Below are 27,328 nucleotides of genomic sequence, written 5' to 3'. Positions count from 1 at the left end.
TTACTGAAGAGGAAAACATGAAGACAAGCAAAACATCCGAGCTGTAATAAAGGTGTGACTATGCATACGTTCTTACACATAATGTGGCAAAGCCACACAGCTGCATCTAATTTCTGGATGAGGACTCAATTAACAGCTTCGATGCTGTGACATTTCTAACTTCAAAATCTGGACGTGTTTTTCTTACACATTTCTATTTATTCAGAGGTTTGTGAAGAAGCTGCATCTTAGATCTGCAAATTGGGGGCCTTGTAAAGAAAGGTGTTGTGCATATGTGATAAAAGTGTTGTTTTATGTTATTTGAAACTCATTCTGCTTTTTAAAAGAAGCTGCCCCATGTGAATATCTAAACTTCAACATTAATTAAGCTGCAAATTATTGTAGGACTAGAGTTTTTTCTATTACTTGTGAAGACTTCATTTTTTAAATTTTCACAATATCAAGGTAATTAACTTATTCAAAAATGTGCATGGATTTTCAAAGTATGAGATCAGTTAATATCATCAGTTACATTTTCTTCTTTTAAGAGGTATTAAAGTATAAAAAGAGTGTTCCACACTTTGTGCAGCCTCTGTGAAAGCTGCAAAAAAACCTTAAAATACGTTTATCTGTTATTTCAGCAACTTAATCTCACAATTTTTGGTAAAATCCAACCTCTTATGAATGTACATTTGTTAATTCAAGTAATTATCTCACATAAAGAAAAAAGAAGCAATGCCAAAAAATTATTTGCACTCATAATAATAAAATAACTGTAACTGTAAATTACATTCTTATTTTGTTCAGTGTCTGGGAAGACCAATATTTCAAATAGGAAAGACAGGACAACATGCCATCCAAGTGAGGCAGATAAGCTCACCATTAGACAACTGCAGCAAAGAAGAGGTGGCAAAGACCTCATAACAATCACAATACACTATCTACTATCCAACCTGACATTTAGGAAGCATGTCAGGAAAGATTGAGCTTTTAGACAATAAAACACTCAAAAAGGGTGTGGCAAAAAACAAAGGATGAATATGTGACAATTCCTGTGTAATGGTGGATAATCTGTGATGCTGAAGGTCTTTTTCTCTTCCAACCTTGCAGAAAACATAACCTCTTTGAATTACCAGTACATTCTAAACAACAATCTGGTGGAGTGTACCAGAAAACTGTAAATAGGTCATCCTTAGGTCTTTCAGAAGGATAATGTTTCAAAACATAGTGCCAAATCAACACAGAACACAAATGAATGTTTTAACATTATTTTTTAACTATGCTTATACTATCTCTTTAACTCAGCCCTAAGTTCACCTTATTCCTGTAGGTAAAAGTAAGGCTGGCAGAAACCTCAGATGAAGTACAATGACTGTGGTAAAATATAATTATCTGAACAATAAGTTATGTGCTCATCCAGTGGACTGTGTGGACCGAGTGTATAAAGTCTATTGTACTCAGTGTGTGTTGCAAATCTCGAAATAACTAAATTAGGTTATTGTCCCATAACCTAATTTCCTTACAGAAGAAAGCATATTATAGAAAGTTACTTTGGCAGTTATGCACTGATGGATTGTCGAAATGAAATTTTCCCATAGCAGATGGATTCATTTCAAACGTATAAACATAATATCCACCAGCTGGAGGTCACTCACTCTTATTTTGGTTTGATCAGCATTCATAATTTTCATATTTCATAAGCGTCAACTTATCTATATGGGGATCGAAACCACTCAATGAAAACAGGTTGTACCATAAAGTCTTCAGAAAAATCTTCAGAATTTAATTAAATCTGAGCATTTTTTGATCATTTACCAACTAAAGTAATGAAGAACAGCTAACTATCAAGAGGAATTCACTAATATGCAACAGTTTAAGTACAAGGGTACACAATAGTTTGTTTACAGGTACAAAATTGCAATGTTATAAACTTTTTATAACCTTAGATGTTCTCTTTTATTTGTGAAAGCAGTAACTTTTTTTAACAACTAAATGTGTGGAGTCTAGTGTGACTTTAACTAAAACCTTTTGCTTTGGGTCAAATGAGGCTAAGACTGAGCTTTTGGCAACAAACGCTCAGGTGATTCTGGTGTAAAACAAAGAATGATAATTCAGAGAAGCACCTCATGCACAGTGCTAAGTTCTGTGATAGAGTGAGCCTGTTTCTTTTTTAAGTACAAGGAACCTTGTTCGAGAGCATGGCCTCGTGAACTCTTTTAAGTACCAGGCCAATTTAAAACTTTGACTAAACGAAAAGGACTCTTCCATACCAAAAAAAGATAAACACAGCAGGCCTGAAGTAGCAAAGAGCATCTATGCGAAATTTTTAAAAAGATCAATCAGCAATTCAAATCATTTGTGTTTGGAATTCCCTCTGTATGGTGTTTAGGTGATCGTCCTACCTGGCAGTGAGGATGTGGATTCGAACAACCCATCATCGCCCCCTTATTTTCAAAGATCTGCAGACAGAAAGTGGAAGGTCAAATAAATTTAAGTTGTTAATAACACGTGGTGTTTATTTGTCATAATACAAGTTATTTTGTAATAACCAAAAGCATGTTGAATGTTTGAGGGAAGCATTTCCTTTACTGTGTTTACAAATGAATGTGAGTCAGGTCAGTTTGGGATTTGGTTTAAATTCAGCAACTATGTTGAAGTGGCTAATTTATGATTTATTGTTAGTGTAAGTAGTTTATGTTCCAACAATATAGCAGCCCCTGAAGTTTAAAACAAAAACTGTGCTAACACAAAAAGTTTTTTTCTCCCCCAGAGGACTTGCTTGCCAGGTAAAGGTTATTCACCTTAATACATGTTTTCATACATCTCTCTTTCCGCTGCATGTGTCTGAATATGCAATTTAGCCAAGAGGCACCACTGATGTTTTACTCCGTTTAATGGAAGACACCTTAAAATACTAAATAAAAAATATACCAGGCAGAAAACTGAATGGAAAATGGTGTGAAATTTGTGTTGGGCACACTTTTTACAGATATCTAACCAAATTTAGGAAAAATAGGAAAAATCTGATCTGTAGTGTGAAAATGATTAGGACTGAGGGGAGTGTGTGCTTCCTGTACCTGAACCCACGGGTATGTGGCACCAAGTTCCTCTAAAAGCTCCGCCCACTTATCAATCACCTTGACAACCTCTTGTTTTTTCATCAGAGGGAGGGTGATGTCAGACCAGGGGTGGAAACACATTACCTTACTAAACAAGACACAAAGAATAAGGAAGAAAAAAAGGGAGTTACACAGTAAGCATATAACAATATATCAGGACAGAACCCATAAGCAGATATCTAAATTTAAAACAGAGTGAACCCCTTTTATTAAAGAAGCAAGGTTAATGAGTAAAACGGAGGAAATAAAATCATTCTCTCTGGATGTAAAGCTTGACAATTTTAGGGAAATTGCTAATAGGCTTATGTCATTGGATATATGTTTACCATCTTTAAAATAATGAATTGTGTATGTTTGTTTATCAGAAATTATCAGTAAATAATAGATGTGTAAAAAGCAACAAACAAATATAAAAAAATATATATATATATAATAATAAAATTAAAATATAAACTGAAAATTTTAAAAGAAACTTATCTTTAATATGGTACATTTGACAGTAGGAAAAAACTAGTTTTCAACAAAGTCACGTGCCACAATTATTGTAATCCTAATAATTCCAACAAAGTAAAGGTAGCCGAAGTATTTAAAAAATAAGAGCTTACTATTTAAAGTTGTTCACAGTGTCAAGAAACTTTTAGTCAAAATCAGAATCAGCTTTATTGCCAAGTTCGTACATACAAACAAGGAATTTGACTCCGGTACACTTTGCTCTCTGGTTTTTGTTTTTGCATTACAGAATATACATATATACAATATACACATATATAAATAAAAAGGTGTATTTGCAACATCTGTATGCTGTTGTTTAGTCAGTAATGATTTCCTGTTTCTCTGGGGCATAAATATGCGTGAAATGAGGGTCCATTTCTCTTAAGCCCTCTTCAAATTGGGGAAGTCAAGAAAACATGCCACACGGTGTTTACCCCTATTAAGCAGCAAATGGCTAAAGGAAAATTACTGCCCTTTTAAATTGCTCACAGGTGTAGTCAGAAAATTAATTAAAAAGTTCAAAACTATTGGGATTGTGTTCATCCCAATATCTAGATGCCAAGTGTTGTTTTTGCAAGGCATGCAAAAACAAAATATTTTATGATTTAACCAGAACCATGTGGTTTTATTCTGTGGCAGCTCTGCTTGGCAGGGTAGTTTGGACCATGTAGACCCCTCTTTTGTACATGACCCTCTCTCCGGATGAGGATGGGGGTTGTTGGGGGCCAGGGTCGCTCAGGTTCAGGCACGAGCCGGGGCTAGGCCGGACCAGGTTCAGGTGCTGAGGCTGCCTGTCTGTCTCCACTCCCGGAGGAAAGGGGACCACCACCTGGGTCTGGGGACTGGTATCAGCACCTGGACCTGGTGATTATAGAGTATGTATGGGGAGTGTGAGTGAGTGTACGACGTCCATTGTTGTGTGTCTTTACGTTGGGTGCGTGGCTGTGAGTGTTTTTATGTGTATGCATGAGGTTGGGAATGTGTTATTGTGACTGTGTGTGTCTGTTTTTTGTATCAGGTTGGGTCTTGGGCTGCTCCCTCTCCTGGATCAGTTTAGGTCCCCCATCAAATGTGGGGCCTGTTCCCTCCCCGCCACACAATCTAACGGTGGTTGGTGTCTCTGCCCGCCAGTGTACTTGTGGTTCTCGGCATCCGGGGCTAGGTGCTTTGGTGTGTGCTGGCTCACTCCCGGTGGCTGCTTGCCGGGGCCTTTACCCCAGGGCTCTGTCGGGCCTCTGCATGGGGAGTGGTACGTCCCAGGGTCTTTGGTGTATGGGTCCATGGCTGGATCTGCTCGGACGTAGACGGCTGCCGGTGGGGCCTGTGGGCTTGTCGTTGCAGCTCCCTGGGGCTTCTGCACTGTGGCTGCTGGGTGGTTCCCCTAGGACTCTCCCCTGCTCTTCTCTGGGGGGGGGTTGTGGTAGTCCCAGCGGTGGTTCTCCTGGGGTTCCTGTGCTCTGGAAGACCTTTGGATGTCTGTGGCTTGGATCTCCTCTGTATCTGTCCCAGGTCCCGGGGGGCAGGTCTGTGGCTCCTCACACTCACTAATGCATATTTATATGGAGAAACTTTGTATACACAAGCGAGCTCACACTCAGACCCACAGGTGTTTAGATTCAGATGTTAACAGATACACAAATGTTCTATATTGAGCCGCATTAACCACTAAATAGATCTCGCATTGATAAGTACCGTGCACTTTTCGGTAAAAAAGCTGGTAATATGAACGTTTTTGCAGGTCTGGAAGCAAGCAGTGTGTTATCTTGTATTCTCTTCATCCTCCTTTCTTTCCTCCATTGTTTTCACCTTCTCTTCCCTTCTTCTTTATACCTCAACTTTCTCTTTTTCGTGCTTCTTTTTTTTTCTTTTCATTTCTGTCTCCGCGTCCGTAACAACTGAAATAATCCCAAAGCAGTTTCTAATAAAGTTTATTTTTATAAATATCAAGCAGAGTTTTAAAGCGTTAGCTGTAATGCTTCACTTGTGAAAGTAAATCTGTTTTTCTTGGCACTCAGACAACAATTCTGAGTGCTACTCTGCCGGACAGGACACGGTTAAAAAAAAAGAAAAAAGAAAGAAACCAAAGCATGGCATCATTGGGAGATTCAAATAAAAAACTGTGGGGCTCGGCCAGAAAACGTAAAATGGATCATCATTGTGTCTTTCCACGAAGTAATGATGCAAAACATATGGCAAAATAAACACAAAATGGTACATCAGAACCACTATCAAGCTTCTATCATGCCCTTCACAGTTCTCAGATCTAAATTCTGTAAAAAATCCATGGGCTGAGCTGAAGAACAGGAAATATAGGATGGGACAGAGAACTCTGGACCATCTGGAAAGACTGAGCAAAGAGTGATGGTCAGATACCCCTCTCTCTGAATGGTCTAGCATTGTAAAATGTTAAATTGGTCAACTACACCACTTTGATGTTTTGAAAACAAATAGTTCTAACCATGTGATTTTCTTGTGTACATGTATGTGTATTTACAGTATTTGTTTTATATAAGAAAAAAAGACAGGTTGGTTGTGGTAGTGTTATCTGCTTGTTTTGTTTCATAGCAGAATAGCTGACTACTCTGGCTGTAAGGTGTTCATTGTGTTCATCAGAGAAACAGCCTGGGGGAAGAGACTACTTCTGTGGTGGCTGGTTTTTGCAAATATAGCTCTGTAGTGTCAACCTCAAAGTAAGAATCTAAAGAGTTTGTGTCCAGGATGTGTGGGGTCTGCAGAGATGTTAGCTGCCCATTTCCTGACCCTAGACTATTACAAGTCTTGGATGGAGGGAAGCTAAGCCCTGATGATCCTCTCTGCAGACCTGATGGTTCGTTGAAGTCTGAATGTGTCCTGTTTTGCAGATAATCCAAATCACACAGTGATAGATGTGCACAGGACAGACAAAATAATGACAGTCTAGAAGGTGACCAGCAACTCCTGTGGAAGGTTGTACTTCATGAGTTGCCAATGGGTGTACAGTCTCTGCTGGGCCATCTTCCAAACAGTTTATTTGCATGAGAACCAGCTCAGTTCCCAAGGGTGGCTTCTTGGAACCAGACATGATCCACAACAGACAAAGTGTCTCTAAGGATGGTGAGGGGAGGGGGTGTGGGGGGGATTCCACCATCATCTCCACTGTCTTGAACAGGTTAAGGTCCAGGTGGTTCTGACTGAACTAGTGGACCAGCCAATCCCCCTCCTGTCTGTATGAAGACTCGTCACTGGTGGGGTCTTCAGGAGTTTCACAGACCAATCCACTGAGGTGCAGTCATTTGTGTACACAGAATAATGTGCACAGAGAGGAGTGAGGAGAGAACACACTCCTGGAGGCCGCCGGTGTTGTGTGGGAGCAGATGCTCCCCACTCACCAGCTGCTGCCACTCAGGCAGGACGCTGGTGATCCACTGACAGATAGATGCCGACACTTAGATTGGTAAGCTTCTGATGGAGGATGTCTGCGTTGATGGTGTTGAAGACAGAGCTGAAATCAATAAACAGAATCTTGGGTGGATGAGGTGGAGCAGGATGAAGTGTGCTCCCAAGTTGACTGCATAGTCTGCAGACCTGTTTTCTCAGTAAGCAAATTGCAGGGGGTCCAGTAGGGGGACTGTGATGTCTTACAGATGCTTCAACAACAGCTGCTGCCACTCAGGCAGGACGCTGGTGATCCACTGCTGACACTTAGATTGGTAAGCTTCTGATGGAGGATGACTGGGTTGATGTTGTTGAGCCTGCAAATTGCAGGGGGTCCAGTAGGGGGACTGTGATGTCCTACAGATGCTTCAACACCAGTCGCTCAAAGGATTTCAAGACCACAGACGTCAGAGGGGAAGGTCAGTAGTCATTTATTCCTGTTGGTGTGTTACTTGGGACCGGAATGATGGTGGGACGCTTGAAGCAGTAGGAAAACTGACGCAGCTCAAAATCTGATCAGATCTCTCTGTTCCTCTTGGTGCATCTATTATTTATCATTAGTTTTCTGTTGCGGTTCTGGTTGGAATTAATAAGTAATAAACATGCCACTGCTATCACTGATCTACTTGGCCTGGTTAAATTGATCATTTGCAGGAGTGCTGTTTGTATCTCTGGTGTACAGTGAGATCACTGCTCTGGGCTTTCCAGAGACTGACTGTCAAATGCTACTGCACATCTACTTTGAGATGGTTTTTGGAATGCTTTGCTGAAGGAAAAAAAAACACCCCATGCTCAGGTTTCTTGCACATGTATATTTTCAAAGATCTATATGATGTTGCTTCCAGTTGGGGAGTCAGCACACATCCACATTATAGGATAAGGCATTGACAGATGTATTTGAAAGAAAAAATATATATATTATGTTACTTGAACTAGATATAAAGTCAATTCTACAATACTGGGTTTAGATAAAAAATATGCTGTGGGTTCAGCCATATGGAATCATGTGTTACTGTGTTTTTAAACCTTTTATAGAGAGAGATTATTATGGTATGAATTGATCACACCTCCTTAATGTCTCTGTGGGCTTGAAATAAAAAGTTCATTGTTAATATATCTGTTTTCTGTCAGGCTTACACACAGCGCCCAGGCAAACAAATGTTACTATCGGAGTAAAGAAGATAATACATTTCTATTGACAGTCACAGTCTTCTGGGATAGAAAGCAGCTATTGTGCGATCAATAATTAAACAGGACTTTGGTGTTTATGCTCAGAGCAAAAATGAATGGTCTGTATGTATAAATTGTTCATGAGAAGGCTTTTACAATAGCTGGAAGCTCTCTAAACAATTTTTTGAAATCCAGTCTAACTCTGCAAGCTTGAAAAAAAAAGCTTTTTTTTTTTTTTTGCGGCAATAGTGCCCATGATTTTTGTTATTTTTTCAAAAGTAAGTAGACAGGAAGTGGGGTGGAGAGAGGGGGAGGACATGCAGCACAGCTCTCCAGGGTCGGGACTCAGACCCGGGACAGCTGCGTCTGAGCCCGAAGACTCCGCACCCCTCTAAAATGATGCTTCTTATTGTGCAGGCTTCTGGGTGGACGACATAGCCAAGTTATCATTTTACAATTTTATCCTAATATTCCTAATATTAGTATCCAAATATTAAAACATTTAATAGCAATTAAAGAAGAAACGTATAACAGAACATTTTGGTTAGAGAACATTTCAGAACAGATTTGGTTACGTTTTTCCAATTTTGTCAACTTCTGTTAAGTACAATAAACATTTATTAACAACATTAACATATCGAAGACATGAAATACACTCTCTCTCAAACTGTTGCCTAAATTAAAAATGTATCTTATTTAAAACGTAAACAACAACATGACTTGGGTAAAGTGTACTCTTTATTGTGTACTTCCATTTTCTACCCATGAACAAACACTTTGGTACCTTTGTGCTTAAACTGCTGCATGCCAGTTTATGTATCTTAGTACTCAAGTAGTTTTAATGAATTATAAATAGTCATAACATGTTCAAAACATATGTATGATGTAACTCAATTGTATATTATTTTCAGAAAACATTGTATGGCACCTAATTTCTATACATTTTGGCTCTGATATATATTTGAGCGATCATAATCTTTCATATTTAGTAAGAGTCAACTGGTCTATATAGTTATCAGACCCACTGAAAGAAAACAGGGTTTACCATAAAATCCTCAGAAAAATATTCACAATCTAATAAAATGTGAGCATTTTTTTAGATACATGTACATTAGGTACATGGGTAACTAATAGTTTGTTTACAGGTTCAAAATGGCATTGTAAAGGATGGGGTTGTGAACTGACTCGGAGCAGTTGGTGTGTTTTTAAATAAGCTCTAGAAAATATGCTAGCTGAATTTCAGAGTGCAGTGGACATACAAATCTCCTGCTGTGAAGGCTTAAAGGAAATTGCGTCTCAGTTCATCTGCTGCATTCACACTATAAAACAGACACTTGCATGCATTGGGCAAAAAGCCTTTTATTAATAGCTTGGCTGCCCTGCTGAGTACAATGAGACCCATGGCTATCATTATGTCATTCTGACAAGTTTGCAAGAAGTTAAAGTGACAAACCAGGCCATTGTGAAGGCTGCAAAAAGCTACCTTAATTTCTCTCTAGGCTGCTGGAAGCAGAGAACTGATCATGTTGTTCCTTCAGGATGCATTTTAAACAAAAACAATCCTCAACAGCTCCTCTGTGTGAACCTTAAAGCCCAAGACACAACTACCTTTAACACTTGGCATACCCCCTTTACTTTCTCTGCAGCTGCTTGTGTCTGCCCTGAAACGTCTGAGACACTGAGTTTGATGAACATAGAAAATGAGTTTTTAATACTGTAGTAACCATGGTGGCACAGTTGTTAGCAGTTTTGCCTTGCAACAAGAAAGTCCTGGGTGTAATTCCCAGCCTGGGGTGTTCCAGCATGGAGTTTTTATATTCTTCCCATGTAGCTTTGCTGATAGTGTCAATTGGTCACTCTAAAATTGCCCTTAGATATAAGTGTGTGCGTGTATGGTTGTTTGTCCTGTGTGTCTCGGTGTTGCCCTGTGATGGACTGGGTGTCTCTCGCCTCTTGCCCAATGACCGCTGGACATAAGCACAAGCTCCCCCACGACCCTGCATGGAAATAGCCGGCATAGACAATGGATGGATTGAAAAGAGTAACTAAACACGGTTTTAGTGGAAATTTCATTTAAATCCCTAACACTAACTAATTATTACTACTATTATTACCATGGTTATATTAAAAACCAGTTACTTATCATCTTTACTACATCAAATCGTGTTTATACAGCTAAAGGTGAAGTATAATACTGAACAAGAGCATAGTACTACACTAAACTGAATGTGCCAGTGGTCCCCAATTTTTTTAGCTTCGGTCCATAAGATAACAGTGGAAGAGACTGATGACCCGATAATCAGTTCAGAACATAAGGGTTCTGCAAAGTCAATTAAACAGATACAATGACTATGCAAGCTGCAGCAAATATACTGCTTTATCTGTTTTTAAGTACTTTTTAAAAAATCTCTTCAAGCATTTATACCACAAACATGCTTTTAAGATGATTGTTATTAAATTTAATTTCTGAAGAGGATCTCAAATGGGAACCCACTTGTTGATTTGTGACCTCAAATGCGATCCCGACCCATCTTTTGCAACCATCGTAACAAATGAAACCCCAATCTCTATGTTTTGGAAGACCGTCAGCACATTCTTAAATTATTTTATCCACTATGAAGGCCTGAAATACGGAAGTGGATGAAAGTTCAATAAACAGATACTGATGAGAACAGACAGAAAATATATTGGGAAAAGAAAGGTTTAAATAAATATAAGAAACAATGCCTGTATAATTATCAGTTTTGTTTTACATACTGATTAGGAGATGTCTCAAGCTTTGGGTTAGGGTTAGGATAATTAATTCCTATAGTATAAGTTGACCATTCAAGGAAATTTAGGGAACCTGATAATTAAAAATTGGGAAAAGCTAAACAAAGTGTGACCACATTTTTCTGTGACATCGTTGCTAATTGGGAGCATATAACTGAAAAGAGATGATACAATAAATCATTAGTGCCTGTCTTATCATTCCCCTTAACCCATTTTTCTTTGTCTCCCGTGACCTAGATCCTTTTAAATCCTGTTTCCCATGCTGTTTTCCTCACTAATTGGCTCTGTGAAAGTTGCCGCAGGGCAACAAGCTATAGTTTATTTTCAAAGTTTCTTTTTTTTTTTCCCCATAAAGACACAAACTGCATAGACATACAGGAACAAAAACAACACTGAAACCCACACAGATGCTGCACAAGTAAAAACATCCAACTTACACAAAAGCTTGACTAACTCTAAAACACGGAAAATACTTCTAATATTTCAAAATCAACACAGAGAAAGCACAACATGTCAATCACAGCTGCTTCAGTGCTTTTCATGGTACGAGTGGCAAGCAGTACCTGACAGCCCCCACATCTGCTAACACTAGGGAATTATACCCACAGTTCAGTTTTCAATCGGCACACTCACTGAAGATGTTTGATTTAATCTATTATTCAGTTGTTATGCAACTCTGCTGTCAGCTAGAATCATCCATAGTTCCAAAAATACGGGATTGTTCTTGAGCCTTATCAACAAGCAGACAATCATGTCGTGACAAGAAAAAAAGAAACAAAAATGCAAGTGGGGTTTGTCAGTTCTTCTAGTTGTGAAAGTTCAATCAATGAACTGTGGCAGACTGAAAGATCTGGGAAGTCAGCATATCAGGGAAGAGAAAACTTTATTTCTAAAAACTGTGCACAATTCAACTTTCTATGAATGGCGAAATGAGTTTCATGTTATTCATCATTCATAACTGAACATTAGGAAAATATTACAATCCCTTAATTCAGTCAGTATCTCCGCTAATGAAGACTAAAAAGTGTTGGGTAAGATACTATTCAAACAGCAATTAGTGGTGAATGATCCCCATCTGCTGGTGGCTTTAAAATTCAACTTAATAGAGTGTGTGTACATTGAATGAAAGGAAAATTATCTAGAGTATTAACAGTAACTTGCAAACATCGTCATGGCCATTAAACTTTTTCCTATTTTACAAAATTACATTTTTTTTTATAGCAATTTTATGCGATAGACAAGCAAATAGCACATAGTTTGGAAATTGAAGGAAAATGACACATCGTTTACTTTTCTTATAAAAATAAAAATCTAAGAAAAAACAGTTGTGTTAAGCCCCCTTTACGCTGAAACTAAAAAAATGAGTTAAACCACTGGAACCTTCAGAAGTCATCTTTTTAGTAAATAGAGCCATAAAGTCAGAGATTTAATCACACTGTGAATGTTGTTAGAACATTAATCAACAAACTGGACAAAGACCTAGGAACACACCAGACAGGTCTGGTCAAAGGTTGTGGAGAAGTTCAAGGCAGAACATCTCAGGGAGCAGACCAACCAATTTTCAAGTATTTTCCTCATCTAACAAGTTATTCCTTTCTTTTCTGTTAGTAATTCTGTTAGTAATTTAGATCTATCCATCTTCCCATCTACTGGGACCGGCATCCCTGTTCCCGATTATCAAGCATCCCCACAGCATGATGCTACCACCACCATGTAGCACCACAGGGGTGTGTGTTCATGGGGATTTGCAGAGTGCATTTTCCTCCACACTCAACTATTTCCGCCTTGCCTGAAAGATTCCATTTTGGTCTTATCTGCCCAGAGCACCTTCTTCCACATGTTCGCTGAGTTCCCAACAGGGTTTGTGGAAATCTTTAATCTTTCTCACCAGAACTGTGGGTCTCTTCAGCTCTCCCAGAGTTAACATGGCCCTTTAAGCTGCCTAATGAATGCTCTCCTTGCTAGCCCTGTCGGTTTATGTGTGAACGGTCAAGTCTTGATATGTTTGGAGTTGAGCCATTCCCATTTTAGATGAGGAACTGAACAGAGGAAATTGCTTTGTAGCCTGACCCTGATTTTAAACATCCACTTTTTTTTACATGTTGCTTTTTATTCCCTAATGTTTTATAACAAATCTCTGGGGATTTCACATGTCAGCTGTATTTATACTGAGATTAAGTTACCAAGACTTGGACTTTTGAAGACAATTGGTAGACCTTTGTTTTTTTTTTTTTAGGGGTATCAGAGTAAAGGGCAATGAACATAAATGTACACCATGCTTTTCAGATTTTTATTTTAAAACAAGAACAGTGACTAAAAGCATTGAATGTTTGTCATTCACCAGGTGAATGAACCAAAGCACACCTTTAGGCTATGTAACAGCAGGAATGTTGTATAAGAAATGTCTTACACAATCACCCAACCTAGTTTGGTTTTTTGTTAAGAAAGCAAAGAAAGACAACTTGCATCAACTATTTATGTCAGGCCAGAAGCTGTGGTCTTACCAAACACCTCTGGCGGTTTTCGATTGGAATAACGGATGTTGATCTGAGCCTAAAGACCATAAAAGCATATTTTTAGGGAATGAAAACAAGATTCAGGATAATAAATACAGCAATAAATTGAGCAAAATCCTTGTTATTGCCATTTCCATTAATGCAATTACATCTTTTTACAGCAAAGAACTCACCAGGATCTGGAGCATCTGGCTGAAGAGCAGGGAAGTCATTTTCAAACACGAAAGTGCTATCATAACTTGGGTTTACCTGGAAAACAATGAACACTGAAACTGTCAAGAAAGAAGTTGTAGCAGGTCTTACAGAAGACATGTATTATACAAAGTCATGTACCTACTTAAGCAAAGACAACTAGTGATACAGACAATATCAGAAGTAAACATACCTGTTGGAACCCTAACAGCCAACATTTTAATTTGTTTAGTTCATGCTTGTTTGCCCAAATCTTCCTACCTTTCCATTTGCTCTTGTGTTGCCAGGGCAGAGAGGGTTGCGAGGATCATATCTAGGTATGTGCTCCTCAGGGGGTTTTTCTACCTGCCCAGCCCAGGGTCTCTTCATGCGGTGGGCCGAAACCAGGACCCAGCTGTCTTTTAGCGGGTTGTAACGCAGATGCTGGTGCTCTGGTGAAAAAAAGCACAGAATAAGACAATACAAAACAATAAAAGAGAACGACAAAGACAGAACTCTTACTGGTTTGTGGGGCCTCAAATTACTGTTCACATCCTTTGAACTTTCTCACATTTTGTCATGTTACAACCATAAAGTTTAAAGTATTATAAATAGGATTTCTACACAACGTTGCCTTTATTTCCCTAAAGCTCTGGTTTGTCATCTTTCTGGAAGTCATTTGTAGCCTCTAACATACAGGGTTTGGACAATGAAACTGAAACACCTGTCATTTTAGTGTGGGAGGTTTCATGGCTAAATTGGACCAGCCTGGTAGCCAGTCTTCATTGATTGCACATTGCACCAGTAAGAGCAGAGAGTGAAGGTTCAATTAGCAGGGTAAGAGCACAGTTTTGATCAAAATATTGAAATGCAAACAACATTATGGGTAACATACCAGAGTTCAAAAGAGGACAAATTGTTGGTGCACGTCTTGCTGGCGCATCTGTGACCAAGACAGCAAGTCTTTATGATGTATCAAGAGCCACGGTATCCAGGGTAATGTCAGCATACCACCAAGAAGGACGAACCACATCCAACAGGATTAACTGTGGACGCAAGAGGAAGCTGTCTGAAAGGGATGTTCGGGTGCTAACCCGGATTGTATCCAAAAAACATAAAACCACAGCTGCCCAAATCACGGCAGAATTAAATATGCACCTCAACTCTCCTGTTTCCACCAGAACTGTCCATTGGGAGCTCCACAGGGTCAATATACACGGCCGGGCTGCTATAGCCGAATCTTTGGTCACTCATACCAATGCCAAACGTTGGTTTCAATGGTGCAAGGAGCGCAAATCTTGGGCTCTGGACATTGTGAAACATGTATTGTTCTCTGATGAGTCCACCTTTACTGTTTTCCCCACATCTGGGAGAGTTACGGTGTGGAGAAGCCCCAAAGAAGCGTACCACCCAGACTGTTGCATGCCCAGAGTGAAGCATGGGGGTAGATATGGTTTGGGCTACCATATCATGGCATTCCCTTGGCCCAATACTTGTGCTAGATGGGCGCGTCACTGCCAAGAACTACCGAACCATTCTTGAGGACCATGTGCATCCAATGGTTCAAACATTATATCCTGAAGGTGGTGCCGTGTATCAGGATGACAATGCACCAATACACACAGCAAGACTGGTGAAAGATTGGTTTGATGAACATGAAAGTGAAGTTGAACATCTGCCATGGCCTGCACAGTCACCAGATCTAAATATTATTGAGCCACTTTGGGGTGTTTTGGAGGAGCGAGTCAGCAAACGTTTTCCTCCACCAGTATCACGTAGTGACCTGGCCACTATCCTGCAAGAAGAATGGCTTAAAATCCCTCTGACCACTGTGCAGGACTTGTATATGTCATTCCCAAGATGAATTGATGCTGTATTGGTCGCAAAAGGAGGTCCTACACCATACTAATAAATTATTGTGGTCTAAAACCAGGTGTTTCATTGTCCAACCCCTGTATTTCCTACTAACATTGCCATGTATTTAACTTCATCCAATGTCCCATCGACTCTGACCAGCATCCCTGGTCCGTGCTGAAAAAAAAAAACCTTCCCAACATCATGACGCTGTCATCACCATACTGTGGGAATGCTGTTCTTCAGCAGACAAGAAAAAAATGCAACAGCATGATGCTACTACCACCACCACGTTTTACTGTGTTTGATTTGGTTCTCCTTTGAGTATGTTCTTACATAGGATTCCTGTATCGACATAATCTCATAATTATGAAGTTTTTATAATATTATGAGGGTTTTTTTTTTCCATCAATGTGGCGGAAATGGGCTTCCACAGTATTACAAGCGACTCATCTAACAGCCATCCAGGAGGAAACTGCTGATACCGCAACTTGCAGAAACAAAAAAACAACAGGAACTCAAGTCACATGAAAGCAAAACTGACCGGATGTTTAGTGTAAAACTGAGCTGCAGTCTAAGCACTGTGACACATTTGCTTCATTGTTTTGGCCCTGAACAGGATAAACAAACATCCATGGATGGACAGACTGCAACAGCCGTAGTGCTCGGCATGATATCCTGGATGGATAAACTTCACAATGAAATTGTGCCCTCACTAAAGTCCGAACATACCTTTGGGATCGAAACTGAGATCTTGAATCCCGCTCATGATCTTCGGCGCCGTTTGCCAACTCTCACCCCGGTGTTGAACGAATGAATCATTTACTAGTTGTGAACTTTAGCATGGTCCCACACTGTTCCCCAGTAGCATTTAGCCTATGGAGGACCAGAAATAAGAAAAAGGCGTGCCGTTTGGGACGGATCACTATGTAATACGTAGAGCCTAAATACAACTTAGCGTAAAAAATAAATAACGGTACAAACGGTGTAGCAATTATAACATTCGGTTATGTCCTTATTCTTAAAGCATAAACATAAATTTAAGACCTTTTTGGGCTTCAACTGTATGCAGGCAACCCTGCTGCAGCCTTGCTCAACAGCCGCGACCGACCCGACCGAATTTGCCAACTCGTTTAAATGAACGATTTCTCCGCTGCAGACAGGATGCCTCCATGTCAGCCAGGCTATTTAAGCCTATCTAATTAATTATGATGAACTGCGATTAAAATTACAAAAATAACGTGTTTCTAATTGTCATTAAGTTCACTGACTCGTGCGCTTGAAGACAACATTTATTTGGGTCATCCGACCTTTTACTGAACAGACACTAACCACTTAGCATTACGTCCAACAGCTCTTCTTCTCTGATCAAACTACACTTACAAATATCGCTTACACAACAGCGACTCCTTGTGGTCAGAATAGAACTGCATGTAAACCAAATCACACTGATAACTTTGACTTTGCCATCTCATAATTATGACATACTGCAAATTAGTTAGGCAACAATGTAGGTTGATCAAGCCTTGGAAGTCGCTGCTCCCGATGCCTACAGGTGTCCTTGTAAGTCCCTTCTTGATCGTTGTGAACTCCCTCTGTCAGTAGTGTTGGAACACACAGTTGTTGTGATCATTATTTGAACAGGAAAGTATTGTATTGTATTGCAATACAAATTGTAAGAAAAGGGCAATTGACATCAGAAAAGAGAAAAACCATTATTACTTTTTTACATGTAGGTAGATTATAAAGAAAATCAAGGTGTCCATATGTACAGTCTCCTTCAGAATCAAAGACTCAGAGACTAGAATGAAATAACAATGAAAAGTCTGGCAGATCCACAACAAAATCAGAAGACACATTTCTCAGAGTCACAAGTATGTGTAATAGACGGCTCACTGGTTAGTAATTCCAAGCACAACTTAAAAGTGGTGGTATTAAGCAAGTTTCTATTCCTTCTGTGAAAATAAGAAACGCTGGTGGCTTCTATTAAATAGGGGATTTCTGAAGGCAACTTGTTGCAATGTATTTGATTAAGAGGGATCAATTTCAAGGGGGGTTAATGCATATGCATGCCATACTTTACAGATTTTATTTACAAAAACGTTTTAAAAATATCTTTCATTGTCCTTTTGCTTCAGTTATTTATTACCTCGTATTTTGTCTAAAATATCCCAACAAAATACATTAAAGTTTGTGGTGTTACAAGTTCATTTTTAATACTGTGTAGCAGGTTTGTTAACCAAGAGTGAAACCAGGTATCCAGGTTACATATCCTGCCAAATGAGTGGGTTCTTGTGACTGCTGGAGGCTGGTGGGCTCCATTTGTCTTATTATTACTGGATATCAATGCTGCGCTCAACACATCTACTCATAACATACTGACTGATAGAATACAAACGTAGGAGGATTTGTCTAGTATGGTGCTAAATTGATTCAGATGTTGTCTGTCAAGCTGGGTTGCATGATATTACAAAATAAAAATTTCATGACGACAGTTAGGATTAATTGGAATGTACTGATTTATATGTATATAAGTCAGTACATGTATGTATGTATATATATACTTATATGTATCTGACTTGAAATCTGTGTGATTCGATTGAATTGACTTTGTGAAGTGCCTTGAGACGACATGTGTTGTGAATTGGCGCTATATAAATAAAACTGAATTGAACTGAAACTGAATCACTCCTATCCTCTCATTAAAAGGCAGTGGAAGGGACAGATACACTGGACTATAGTGGTCTAAAAGTGTATAGTTTGGTATAATCACTGTGTTAATCGTACTTTTACAAGTGTGTACGCACAAAAGTTGCCTTAATTTTAGACTCAAAGTAAATCCAAGCGAAGAGCCGGCCAAGAGCTAAACAATCTCGGCCAAATGAATCAGATCCTCAAGAACAATAAGAAGTCCCACACAGTTACCTAGACGGCAAAACAAGATCTGTGATTGGTTGATTCGCCATCTCGCGAGCCCGCATAATAAGGAAGAAGGAAGCAGTTAACCACCTGTCTGCTCGTCTGCACACATGTAGCCTAACCTGCTGTATTCTTTGGTCTGTGCGTGTTGTTTGTCACCATGTCTTTTATGAAAACAACTGTCAAGCTGTTAGGCGTCTGCACAGTCAGCGTCCTGGTCGTGCTGATGCTGCGGAACTGGATGGCCGCCAAGCAGTACGTTTTTAGCAAAGAAGATGTCGCTAAGTTGGCCAAGCAGTACGCAGGTAAGTTCTGTTCTAAAGTGTAAATGAAATGTGTGTCGCTCTCCGGGTTCACTTGCTTTCTGTTTCAGTGAGTAGAACGTCACTTCCAAAGGGTTTTAATCGCATCTATTTCTCCTCTGATTATTCTCAGGGCAGGACCATGAGCAGGCTTTCTCTAAAGTAGTGGTGGAGCTCAGGAAGAGGTAACTTCCAGACCCACCGGCACGAAACTGTCAGCTGAGCCAGAGACTGAACAAAGTTTATTAAATTCGGACACATGCATTTAAAAATTTGTCAACTTAACCTCTAATATTAGGACAGCTTTACTTTTAGATTGCATCGAACAAACCCCTCTGTAAGAGAAGTAGAAACCGAATTGTATAGATTTTCCTTTACAAAGAACCTCAATTTTTTACTACTGTATGTAGATCAGACATTTACATTATTTGTACTGTAAAGGTTAAGGCTTTTTGTATAGTATGTTATAAACCAAGAGTTGGAGAAAGTGCCTTACTATCAGTTATTTTGTTCCAACATACTACGACATAAAAAAACATCAAATATAGTGTAAATATTATTCCAGATTTCCTGATTATATTTCAAATCTAAACACGCAAACATGGTCTGTTTGTGCTGCAACTCGAGGTTAATATGGATAGAAAGAATACATTTACAATATGTTCTCAAATTTTCCCCATCCCCACAGCATGATGCTGCCACCAGTATGTTTCAGTGTGAAGATTGTGTTCAAGGCCACGTCGTCTTGGTTTTCTGCCACACATAAGGCTGAATACATTTGCACACCACACTTTTATTTGTAAAAGAAGTATGGTTGTAACATGGCAAAATATGGGGACATGAATACTTTTACAATGTTGATTGATTTTTTTTTTTTTCCAGAAGCATCTTTGTAAGGGCTAACCAAGTGTATCTAAACTAGGTATCCAGGTCACATTCTTCCAGATGAGGACTTGCAGTGGGTGTTTGTGAATGCTGGAGGCTGGATGGGCTCCATGTGTCTCCTCCATGCCTCCCTCACAGAGTATTTGTTGTTATTTGGTACTGCGGTGGACACTGGAGGACACTCGGGTAAGGAACCATAAGTTTAGATGAATCTTACTTAGTTATCTTTTTTGAATTATTCCAACTTTGCTTTCTGAAACTTCACATATACATTTATTTTTTATTTTTTTTTACGTGTTCTGTTTCCGTCAGGACGATACTGGGCTGAAATCTCCGACACCATCATCTCGGGTACTTTCAGGCAGTGGAAGGAGGGGACTACCAAGAGTGAAATGTACTATCCAGGTAATGGATTAACAGGCTGAAATGAACCAATGTATATATTTATAATGTATTTGCAGCCATTATAACTGTACAGTATTTCAGAAGTGTACACACTCTGTGGTCTAAACAAACAAGTGCACGATCGATCATTTCAAAGCTTTTTCCAACTTTAATGTGACATTCACCTTGTACAATTTAATATGTTGTGTAATTGTGGACACTGCTTTACTTGAAGCACCTTATGATTCAGTTGCAGCCTTCAGTCTTCTTGAGTCGTGTCATTTATAGTAAATCGAATTAAACTGAAAGGAAGTTCAGCAGTTCTAGTTGGATTTACATCATTTAGCTAAAGCCATACACCAAAGGATCTTTATACAAATGTATTGGTGAGAGGAGAGGGAGTAAAATTTACAGGATTATTTGTATATCATACAGCAAAGACAATCATCAATAATTTGAGAACACATTAGACGATAATGATCGTACTATATACATACTTACTTTAGGGTGTTTGCACAAAATGGATGAAAAGACCAGACAGAAACTGGGAGGCTGCCAAGAAACCAAAGACCAGATTGTAGAAACTGCAGGAATTTCTGGCAAATGTTCCTGTGTTCCCCCATATGTATGGGTTAAAGAGTAGGATTGCAAAACTGAAGCCATTTCTTCTGGGAAAAAAACCCCTGATGTCTGGCTAAAATCTCCAAAAACCTTGTAGAAGGATGTTAATGGTCTGATGAAACAAACATTTAACCTTTGAGTCCGAAGACCCAAATGTCTGCTTGGCACAAAGAAAAAGACCAAGGCTGCCGTTACACAGCAAGTCTTGATGTTCAATTCGGTTTTCTTTCTTTTTTTTCTTGGTGGTTTAATTGAGACCGCCATCAGACTTCAGTTTGAGCAGTTCACGAACCCAGACTGACCTGAATGAGCAAAAGGAGAATGTAATGAAGTAATAATGGATGTCGCTGTCTTTCTTTTTTTTTTTTTTTAGGTTGTTGAGCAATTGGAGCCGATAATATTATGAACACAAGAAAATAAAGAGAACAATGTTTAGCAATGGCTTTTTGTGGGGCAGCGACTGCTACTGCTGTAGAGAAATGTGTCCGGATGCGTAGTTTGACCCAGGACGATGATTTTTTATTATTATAAATTAACCAAACATTAATATTAGATTTCATCTGACTGAATTATATCTGTTTAACTTCCACCCATTGGGGAAACCCAGCGGGATTTTGAAAACTCTCGGGGTTTAGCGTACCTCAACCACACGGTCAGCTGACAGCTGGTGAGGCGAGCGGCTGCTGGGGCAGCGGACGAACACATCGGCGCATTTGTTCAATTAAACGATATCTTGATAAACTGATCAGATATTTTAGGTTTACACAACTACATTCTCACCTAAAAACAGTGTAAAAGTTCAGTTTCACAGAATGTGCAATATATCCAATTTTAACAACCTTTCTCTCTCCTCCAGCCTTTGCTACTTCTGTTTGAACAATCTACTTCGACCCGCAATGAATCATGGGATAGGGTGGGACACAGGATACACTGGACCCATCCTTCAAATCTGGGGATAAGAAGGACGCATTTGTTGGAACTTTGGAGATTGGACATGTTGAAGTACCTCTTTAAAGAGGCCTTCTGCGCGTTCGTTTATTCACCATAACCTGGAGGAATTCACAACACATTAGAATAAATCACACGGAGACAGCTGTATGTCATTCAAGCTACCTGGACCAGGGGAAGCTCTCGTGATCAGGACACACCGAGACAACTTCAGAGCTTCTCACTGGGCACATTGCTTTTATTAAAACACACATTAAAAATGGGCAGCAGCCTGTTTACAGTTTTTTTCTCACATGTAGTCACGTACACACTTTTTCCGGCTTACCATATTTAGACAGTCATTGTTCCAGCACCTGCACTCGTATCTACTGATATAAGCAGGGAGTAACACTTATCACCAATTTTCACACACTTCTGCAGTTTTCAGTAATTTTCCACTTCACCTCTTCTGTGAGAAATACTTCTGCAGACCACACAATACAAACACATGTTATACATTTTATTTCCCACACTGGTTATGAACATAATAATAATGATGCACACACATAATATATCTCCACAGACAGCATTTGTTGCCTCATCCAGGACGTTATCGGCCTACAAATGCGTCCTTCAAAGGATGCAGTCCTGAATTTGAACACCGTGAATTAGTAAATCTGTGTTTGATTAATCTGTGGCTTCAAGGACCTGGTTGTGTGACACAAAAAACTGAATTTTGGAACTGAAATTGAAAGTAATCAAACTGAATTTTCAGAGCAAACAAATTCAGTTTTAAACCATTATATTCGGTTTCAGTTTAGTGAAATTCATTTTCAAACCAATGCATTTAATTTTAAAATACACAAATACAGATTCAGTCTGAGCAATTCAAATTCAGTTTCCAATGGCACAAGTTTCTTCCCATAGATTTACTTGTTTTGCAGTTGAATTGTACAGGATATACCCTATATTCCCGAAATGATTGGGTCACCCCACCAAATCAATGTTCTGGTGTTCGAATCACCTCCATGGCTGCAGGTGTGTAAAGTTTGATGTGGAGAAACATGACTGACCCGCACAGATTCCTGACCTCAAAACGTCTTGAACACCTTTGGGATGAATTCGAACAGAGGCTGAAATACTGTTTTGTTTTGGGTTTTTTTCATATATGAACACACTCCTAAACCTTATGGAAGATGTTACAAAATAGTTAAAGTTGCTATTGCTGTCAATGGTGGGTTCATCAACAATTTAGACATTATAGATTAACAATAGGATTTTATCAAAGTTCATATACAGGTCCTTCTCAAAATATTAGCATATTGTGATAAAGTTAATTATTTTCCATAATGTCATGATGAAAATTTAACATTAATATATTTTAGATTCATTGCGCACTAACTGAAATATTTCAGGTCTTTTATTGTCTTAATACGGATGATTGTGGCATACAGCTCATGAAAACCCAAAATTCCTATCTCACAAAATTAGCATATTTCATCCGACCAATAAAAGAAAAGTGTTTTTAATACAAAAAAACTTCAACCTTCAAATAATCATGTACAGTTATGGACTCAATACTTGGTCGGGAATCCTTTTGCAGAAATGACTGCTTCAATGTGGCGTGGCATGGAGGCAATCAGCCTGTGGCACTGCTGAGGTCTTATGGAGGCCCAGGATGCTTCGATAGCGGCTTTTAGCTCATCCAGAGTGTTGGGTCTTGAGTCTCTCAACGTTCTCTTCACAATATCCCACAGATTCTCTATGGGGTTCAGGTCAGGAGAGTTGGCAGGCCAATTGAGCACAGTGATACCATGGTCAGTAAACCATTTACCAGTGGTTTTGGCACTGTGAGCAGGTGCCAGGTCGTGCTGAAAAATGAAATCTTCATCTCCATAAAGCTTTTCAGCAGATGGGAGCATGAAGTGCTCCAAAATCTCCTGATAGCTAGCTGCATTGACCCTGCCCTTGATAAAACACAGTGGACCAACACCAGCAGCTGACACGGCACCCCAGACCATCACTGACTGTGGGTACTTGAAACTGGACTTCTGGCATTTTGGCATTTCCTTCTCCCCAGTCTTCTTCCAGACTCTGGCACCTTGATTTCCGAATGACATGCAGAATTTGCTTTCATCCGAAAAAAGTACTTTGGACCACTGAGCAACAGTCCAGTGCTGCTTCTCTGTAGCCCAGGTCAGGCGCTTCTGCCATTGTTTCTGGTTCAAAAGTGGTTTGACCTGGGGAATGCGGCACCTGTAGCCCATTTCCTGCACACGCCTGTGCACGGTGGCTCTGGATGTTTCTACTCCAGACTCAGTCCACTGCTTCCGCAGGTCCCCCAAGGTCTGGAATCGGCCCTTCTCCCCAGTCTTCCTCTAGACTCTGGCACCTTGATTTCCGAATGACATGCAGAATTTGCTTTCATCCGAAAAAAGTACTTTGGACCATTGAGCAACAGTCCAGTGCTGCTTCTCTGTAGCCCAGGTCAGGCGCTTCTGCCATTGTTTCTGGTTCAAAAGTGGCTTGACCTGGGGAATGCGGCACCTGTAGCCCATTTCCTGCACACGCCTGTGCACGGTGGCTCTGGATGTTTCTACTCCAGACTCAGTCCACTGCTTCCGCAGGTCCCCCAAGGTCTGGAATCGGCCCTTCTCCCCAGTCTTCCTCTAGACTCTGGCACCTTGATTTCCGAATGACATGCAGAATTTGCTTTCATCCGAAAAAAGTACTTTGGACCATTGAGCAACAGTCCAGTGCTGCTTCTCTGTAGCCCAGGTCAGGCGCTTCTGCCGCTGTTTCTGGTTCAAAAGTGGCTTGACCTGGGGAATGCGGCACCTGTAGCCCATTTCCTGCACACGCCTGTGCACGGTGGCTCTGGATGTTTCTACTCCAGACTCAGTCCACTGCTTCCGCAGGTCCCCCAAGGTCTGGAATCGGCCCTTCTCCACAATCTTCCTCAGGGTCCGGTCACCTCTTCTCGTTGTGCAGCGTTTTCTGCCACACTTTTTCCTTCCCACTGAGGTGCCTTGATACAGCACTCTGGGAACAGCCTATTCGTTCAGAAATTTATTTCTGTGTCTTACCCTCTTTCTTGAGGGTGTCAATAGTGGCCTTCTGGACAGCAGTCAGGTCGGCAGTCTTACCCACGATTGGGGTTTTGAGCGATGAACCAGGCTGGGAGTTTTAAAGGCCTCAGGAATCTTTTGCAGGTGTTTAGAGTTAACTCGTTGATTCAGATGATTAGGTTCATAGCTCGTTTAGAGACCCTTTTAATGATATGCTAATTTTGTGAGATAGGAATTTTGGGTTTTCATGAGCTGTATGTCAAAATCATCTGTATTAAGACAATAAAAGACCTGAAATATTTCAGTTAGTGTGCAATGAATCTAAAATATATGAATGTTACATTTTCATCATGACATTATGGAAAATAATGAACTTTATCACAATATGCTAATATTTTGAGAAGGACCTGTACATGCAAAGGTAGACGCATACTTTTGGCAATATAGTGTATGTAAAATTAAAGGTGGAAAAAGTTTTAAAATTGTCTAATTCAAAAAGATTTTAATAGGGTACATGTTTGATTTCCACTTTGTGTTTGAATAACTATTAATCAATGCTTTTGTACATCCACACTGCATCCCCTCAGGTGACACTATTGTTCATGAAGTGGGCGAAGCCACATCGGTCCAGTGGAGCGCTGGGACATGGATGGTGGAGTATGGTAGAGGCTTCATCCCCTCCACGCTTGGCTTTGCTCTGGCAGACACCCTGTTCAGCACCCAGGACTTTGTCACCATGTTCTACACTGTACGCGTCTACGTAAAGGCTCTGGTGCTCGAGGCCGGCACACTGCTTACAGAGGCTGGAGTTGTTTGAGAGGCAGAAGATGGATTGACTGGGACATCAACATTTTGTCCACAATTAAAATCTGTTTTGAGGACTGGGAGTGTTTTATGCAGATAATTCCAGGTGCAAAAATTCAACATGTAATTTATGACAATCCAGTGTGATCTTTTTCGGATCCTGTTAAATATATACATGAATTACACAATAACTTCACTCTAAATTAGATCTTAGCCACCTGCACAACGGTTGGCCCCTCACACTTTTCAGTAATGTCCTGTAAGAGGTCAGGTTGCTGAAGTTCAGCAGTTATTTATGGGTCTGGTTTATTTTGAGGCCTTACAGTTTGTGTTGCCAAATTTGAGATTACTCATTTCATAACCATAAAAACCCTGAAATGAATGAAAGGTCAACTATATAACAAGATGAAGGCATGGGCCAGTATGATAACCTTGAGTTAAAAACACTACGGTATTGATATTTTTTTCTCCAAAACAAAATGCAACACTACAAATAATCATATTGCAGCTAAAATAATAGTAATAGTGTCATCTACAGTATATCATTTAGGATTTTAATACAGAGACTTGAGCAAAAAAATACAGAATGAAGACCTGTTTAATTTATAATTTAAGAACCTGTTGGGCAGAATGTTAAACCTTTTTGGCATTCTGATCTTTCTAGAGTTGTGTAAGTTTAACAGGTTGATATTAGCTGGGGCAACTAGCCTGCAGTTAGCTGCTTAACAGAAGCGCCTCTTGTAGCTTATGTGCAAGTTCAAAACAGTGTTACCCTAGTAAGATATGAGTGGTGCTTTTTAGTTTCCATACAATGGAACCTGTACTTTTCATGACCAGAAATATTTCCAAAGTGTTGCATTTGTATTTTCTTGAAAGCTGACCAGACACGTGCAGCAACAGGTTGGGCAGTGGAAAACACCTTCGTCATTAAAATACCTTTAAACCGCAGGAATGCTAGCACAATATCAATTTGAGCAACTTTCAAACCATATATATTTTTTAAAAACTTCAATGTACCCTAATACCAGGAACCTGCCCCTTAATGCAACCTCTTGTTTATCAACCTCCATTCCTTCATTTGTATCTGGCCTTTTTAAAAATACGTGAAGCTGACAGGATATGTTAATTAGTAGTTAGGTAGTATACCTGCCAGCTAGGAAAACAGTGGCTTTTTTTTGTGTATGTTTAAACAGCAGTAAAGGTCAAAGACGTCCATTAAACATCCATTAAGCTATGTGTGCAGTTCATATTTGGCCCAGGAAACCTTGTACTGCAAACCTGCGTTATCACTTTCATTTTTTTCTGCTGAATGTTTAAACTTGGTGGTTCCAATCACAAACTGGGCTAAACCTTTTTACAAGTGCATCATACTGAGGAAGGTAACACTAAATTACAAGGCTCAAGCATTTTCCTTTTTTTTTTTTTAGCACCATGTGTACACATCTTACAAGAAATGAACTTGTGTTGATTTAATGTTGAAATGTGACTATTTGCAGCAGAATCCAGCATCTCTGAGAAACCAGCCTGACTTTATAACCGCAGAGCAGCAAACTGTCCACCAAAGAACCTTTGACAGTACTGTACTGAAACAGTTTACATACTGAAGTGTGTGAACATATTGCTGTACTTGATGTGCAGTATACTGGCTAAAGATTGAAACTGATGGTTCAAGATTAAATATGATTTTTTAAAGTAAAATCAATCCTGTTTTTATTAAAATTGTGGGTGTTTAGTATGTGCTAGTATTTAATTAGATAAAGACCTCATCTTTGCTAAAAATGTCATAGCAACACTGCAGATTGTATAATTCATGCATCTTTTTTTCTTTTTAAAACCAATTGAACAAACAGTTGACAGAACTCTCATTGTTTTGAAGCCAATGCAGTGAAAATTTTGAATGATTTAGGAAGAAAGTTAAAGTCCGGACTACA

At 39.6% G+C, this 27,328-nt stretch overlaps 2 protein-coding genes across 4 annotated transcripts in view; one reads left to right on the top strand and one right to left on the bottom strand.

Annotated features, from left to right (window-relative positions):
* galt (galactose-1-phosphate uridylyltransferase) overlaps positions 1-16,724 on the bottom strand; it is a 56,216-nt gene extending 39,492 nt beyond the window's left edge. Inside the window, exons 1-7 of one of the 3 annotated variants that reach the window (XM_047373401.1) lie at positions 16,526-16,724; positions 16,220-16,363; positions 13,916-14,085; positions 13,636-13,711; positions 13,451-13,499; positions 3,057-3,186; positions 2,382-2,438 (exon numbers count right to left, since the gene is read on the bottom strand). In XM_047373401.1, the coding sequence (XP_047229357.1) occupies positions 2,382-2,438; positions 3,057-3,186; positions 13,451-13,499; positions 13,636-13,711; positions 13,916-14,085; positions 16,220-16,256 (519 nt within the window). In that variant the 5' untranslated portion in view covers positions 16,257-16,363; positions 16,526-16,724. Of the gene's footprint in view, positions 1-2,381; positions 2,439-3,056; positions 3,187-13,450; positions 13,500-13,635; positions 13,712-13,915; positions 14,086-14,155; positions 14,277-16,219; positions 16,364-16,525 lie in introns of those variants that run through there. The other 2 variants (XM_047373400.1, XM_047373402.1) reach the window with 2 other exon arrangements.
* A 1,733-nt stretch (positions 16,725-18,457) lies between these two features.
* sigmar1 (sigma non-opioid intracellular receptor 1) lies at positions 18,458-25,474 on the top strand. The gene is made up of 5 exons (XM_047373406.1): positions 18,458-18,711; positions 18,842-18,893; positions 19,631-19,779; positions 19,906-19,998; positions 25,181-25,474. Exons 1-5 carry the CDS (start codon positions 18,567-18,569, stop codon positions 25,408-25,410), a joined length of 669 nt encoding a protein of 222 aa, XP_047229362.1. The 5' UTR covers positions 18,458-18,566; the 3' UTR covers positions 25,411-25,474.
* Positions 25,475-27,328: the final 1,854 nt, after the last annotated feature.

The sequence above is a fragment of the Girardinichthys multiradiatus genome, chromosome 8 (genome assembly GCF_021462225.1).
Source record: "Girardinichthys multiradiatus isolate DD_20200921_A chromosome 8, DD_fGirMul_XY1, whole genome shotgun sequence".
In the NCBI taxonomy this organism is placed as follows: Eukaryota; Metazoa; Chordata; class Actinopteri; order Cyprinodontiformes; family Goodeidae; genus Girardinichthys; species Girardinichthys multiradiatus.
The sequence above is the reverse complement of the archived record's forward strand: the minus strand, read 5'-3'. Positions and strand labels throughout refer to the sequence as shown.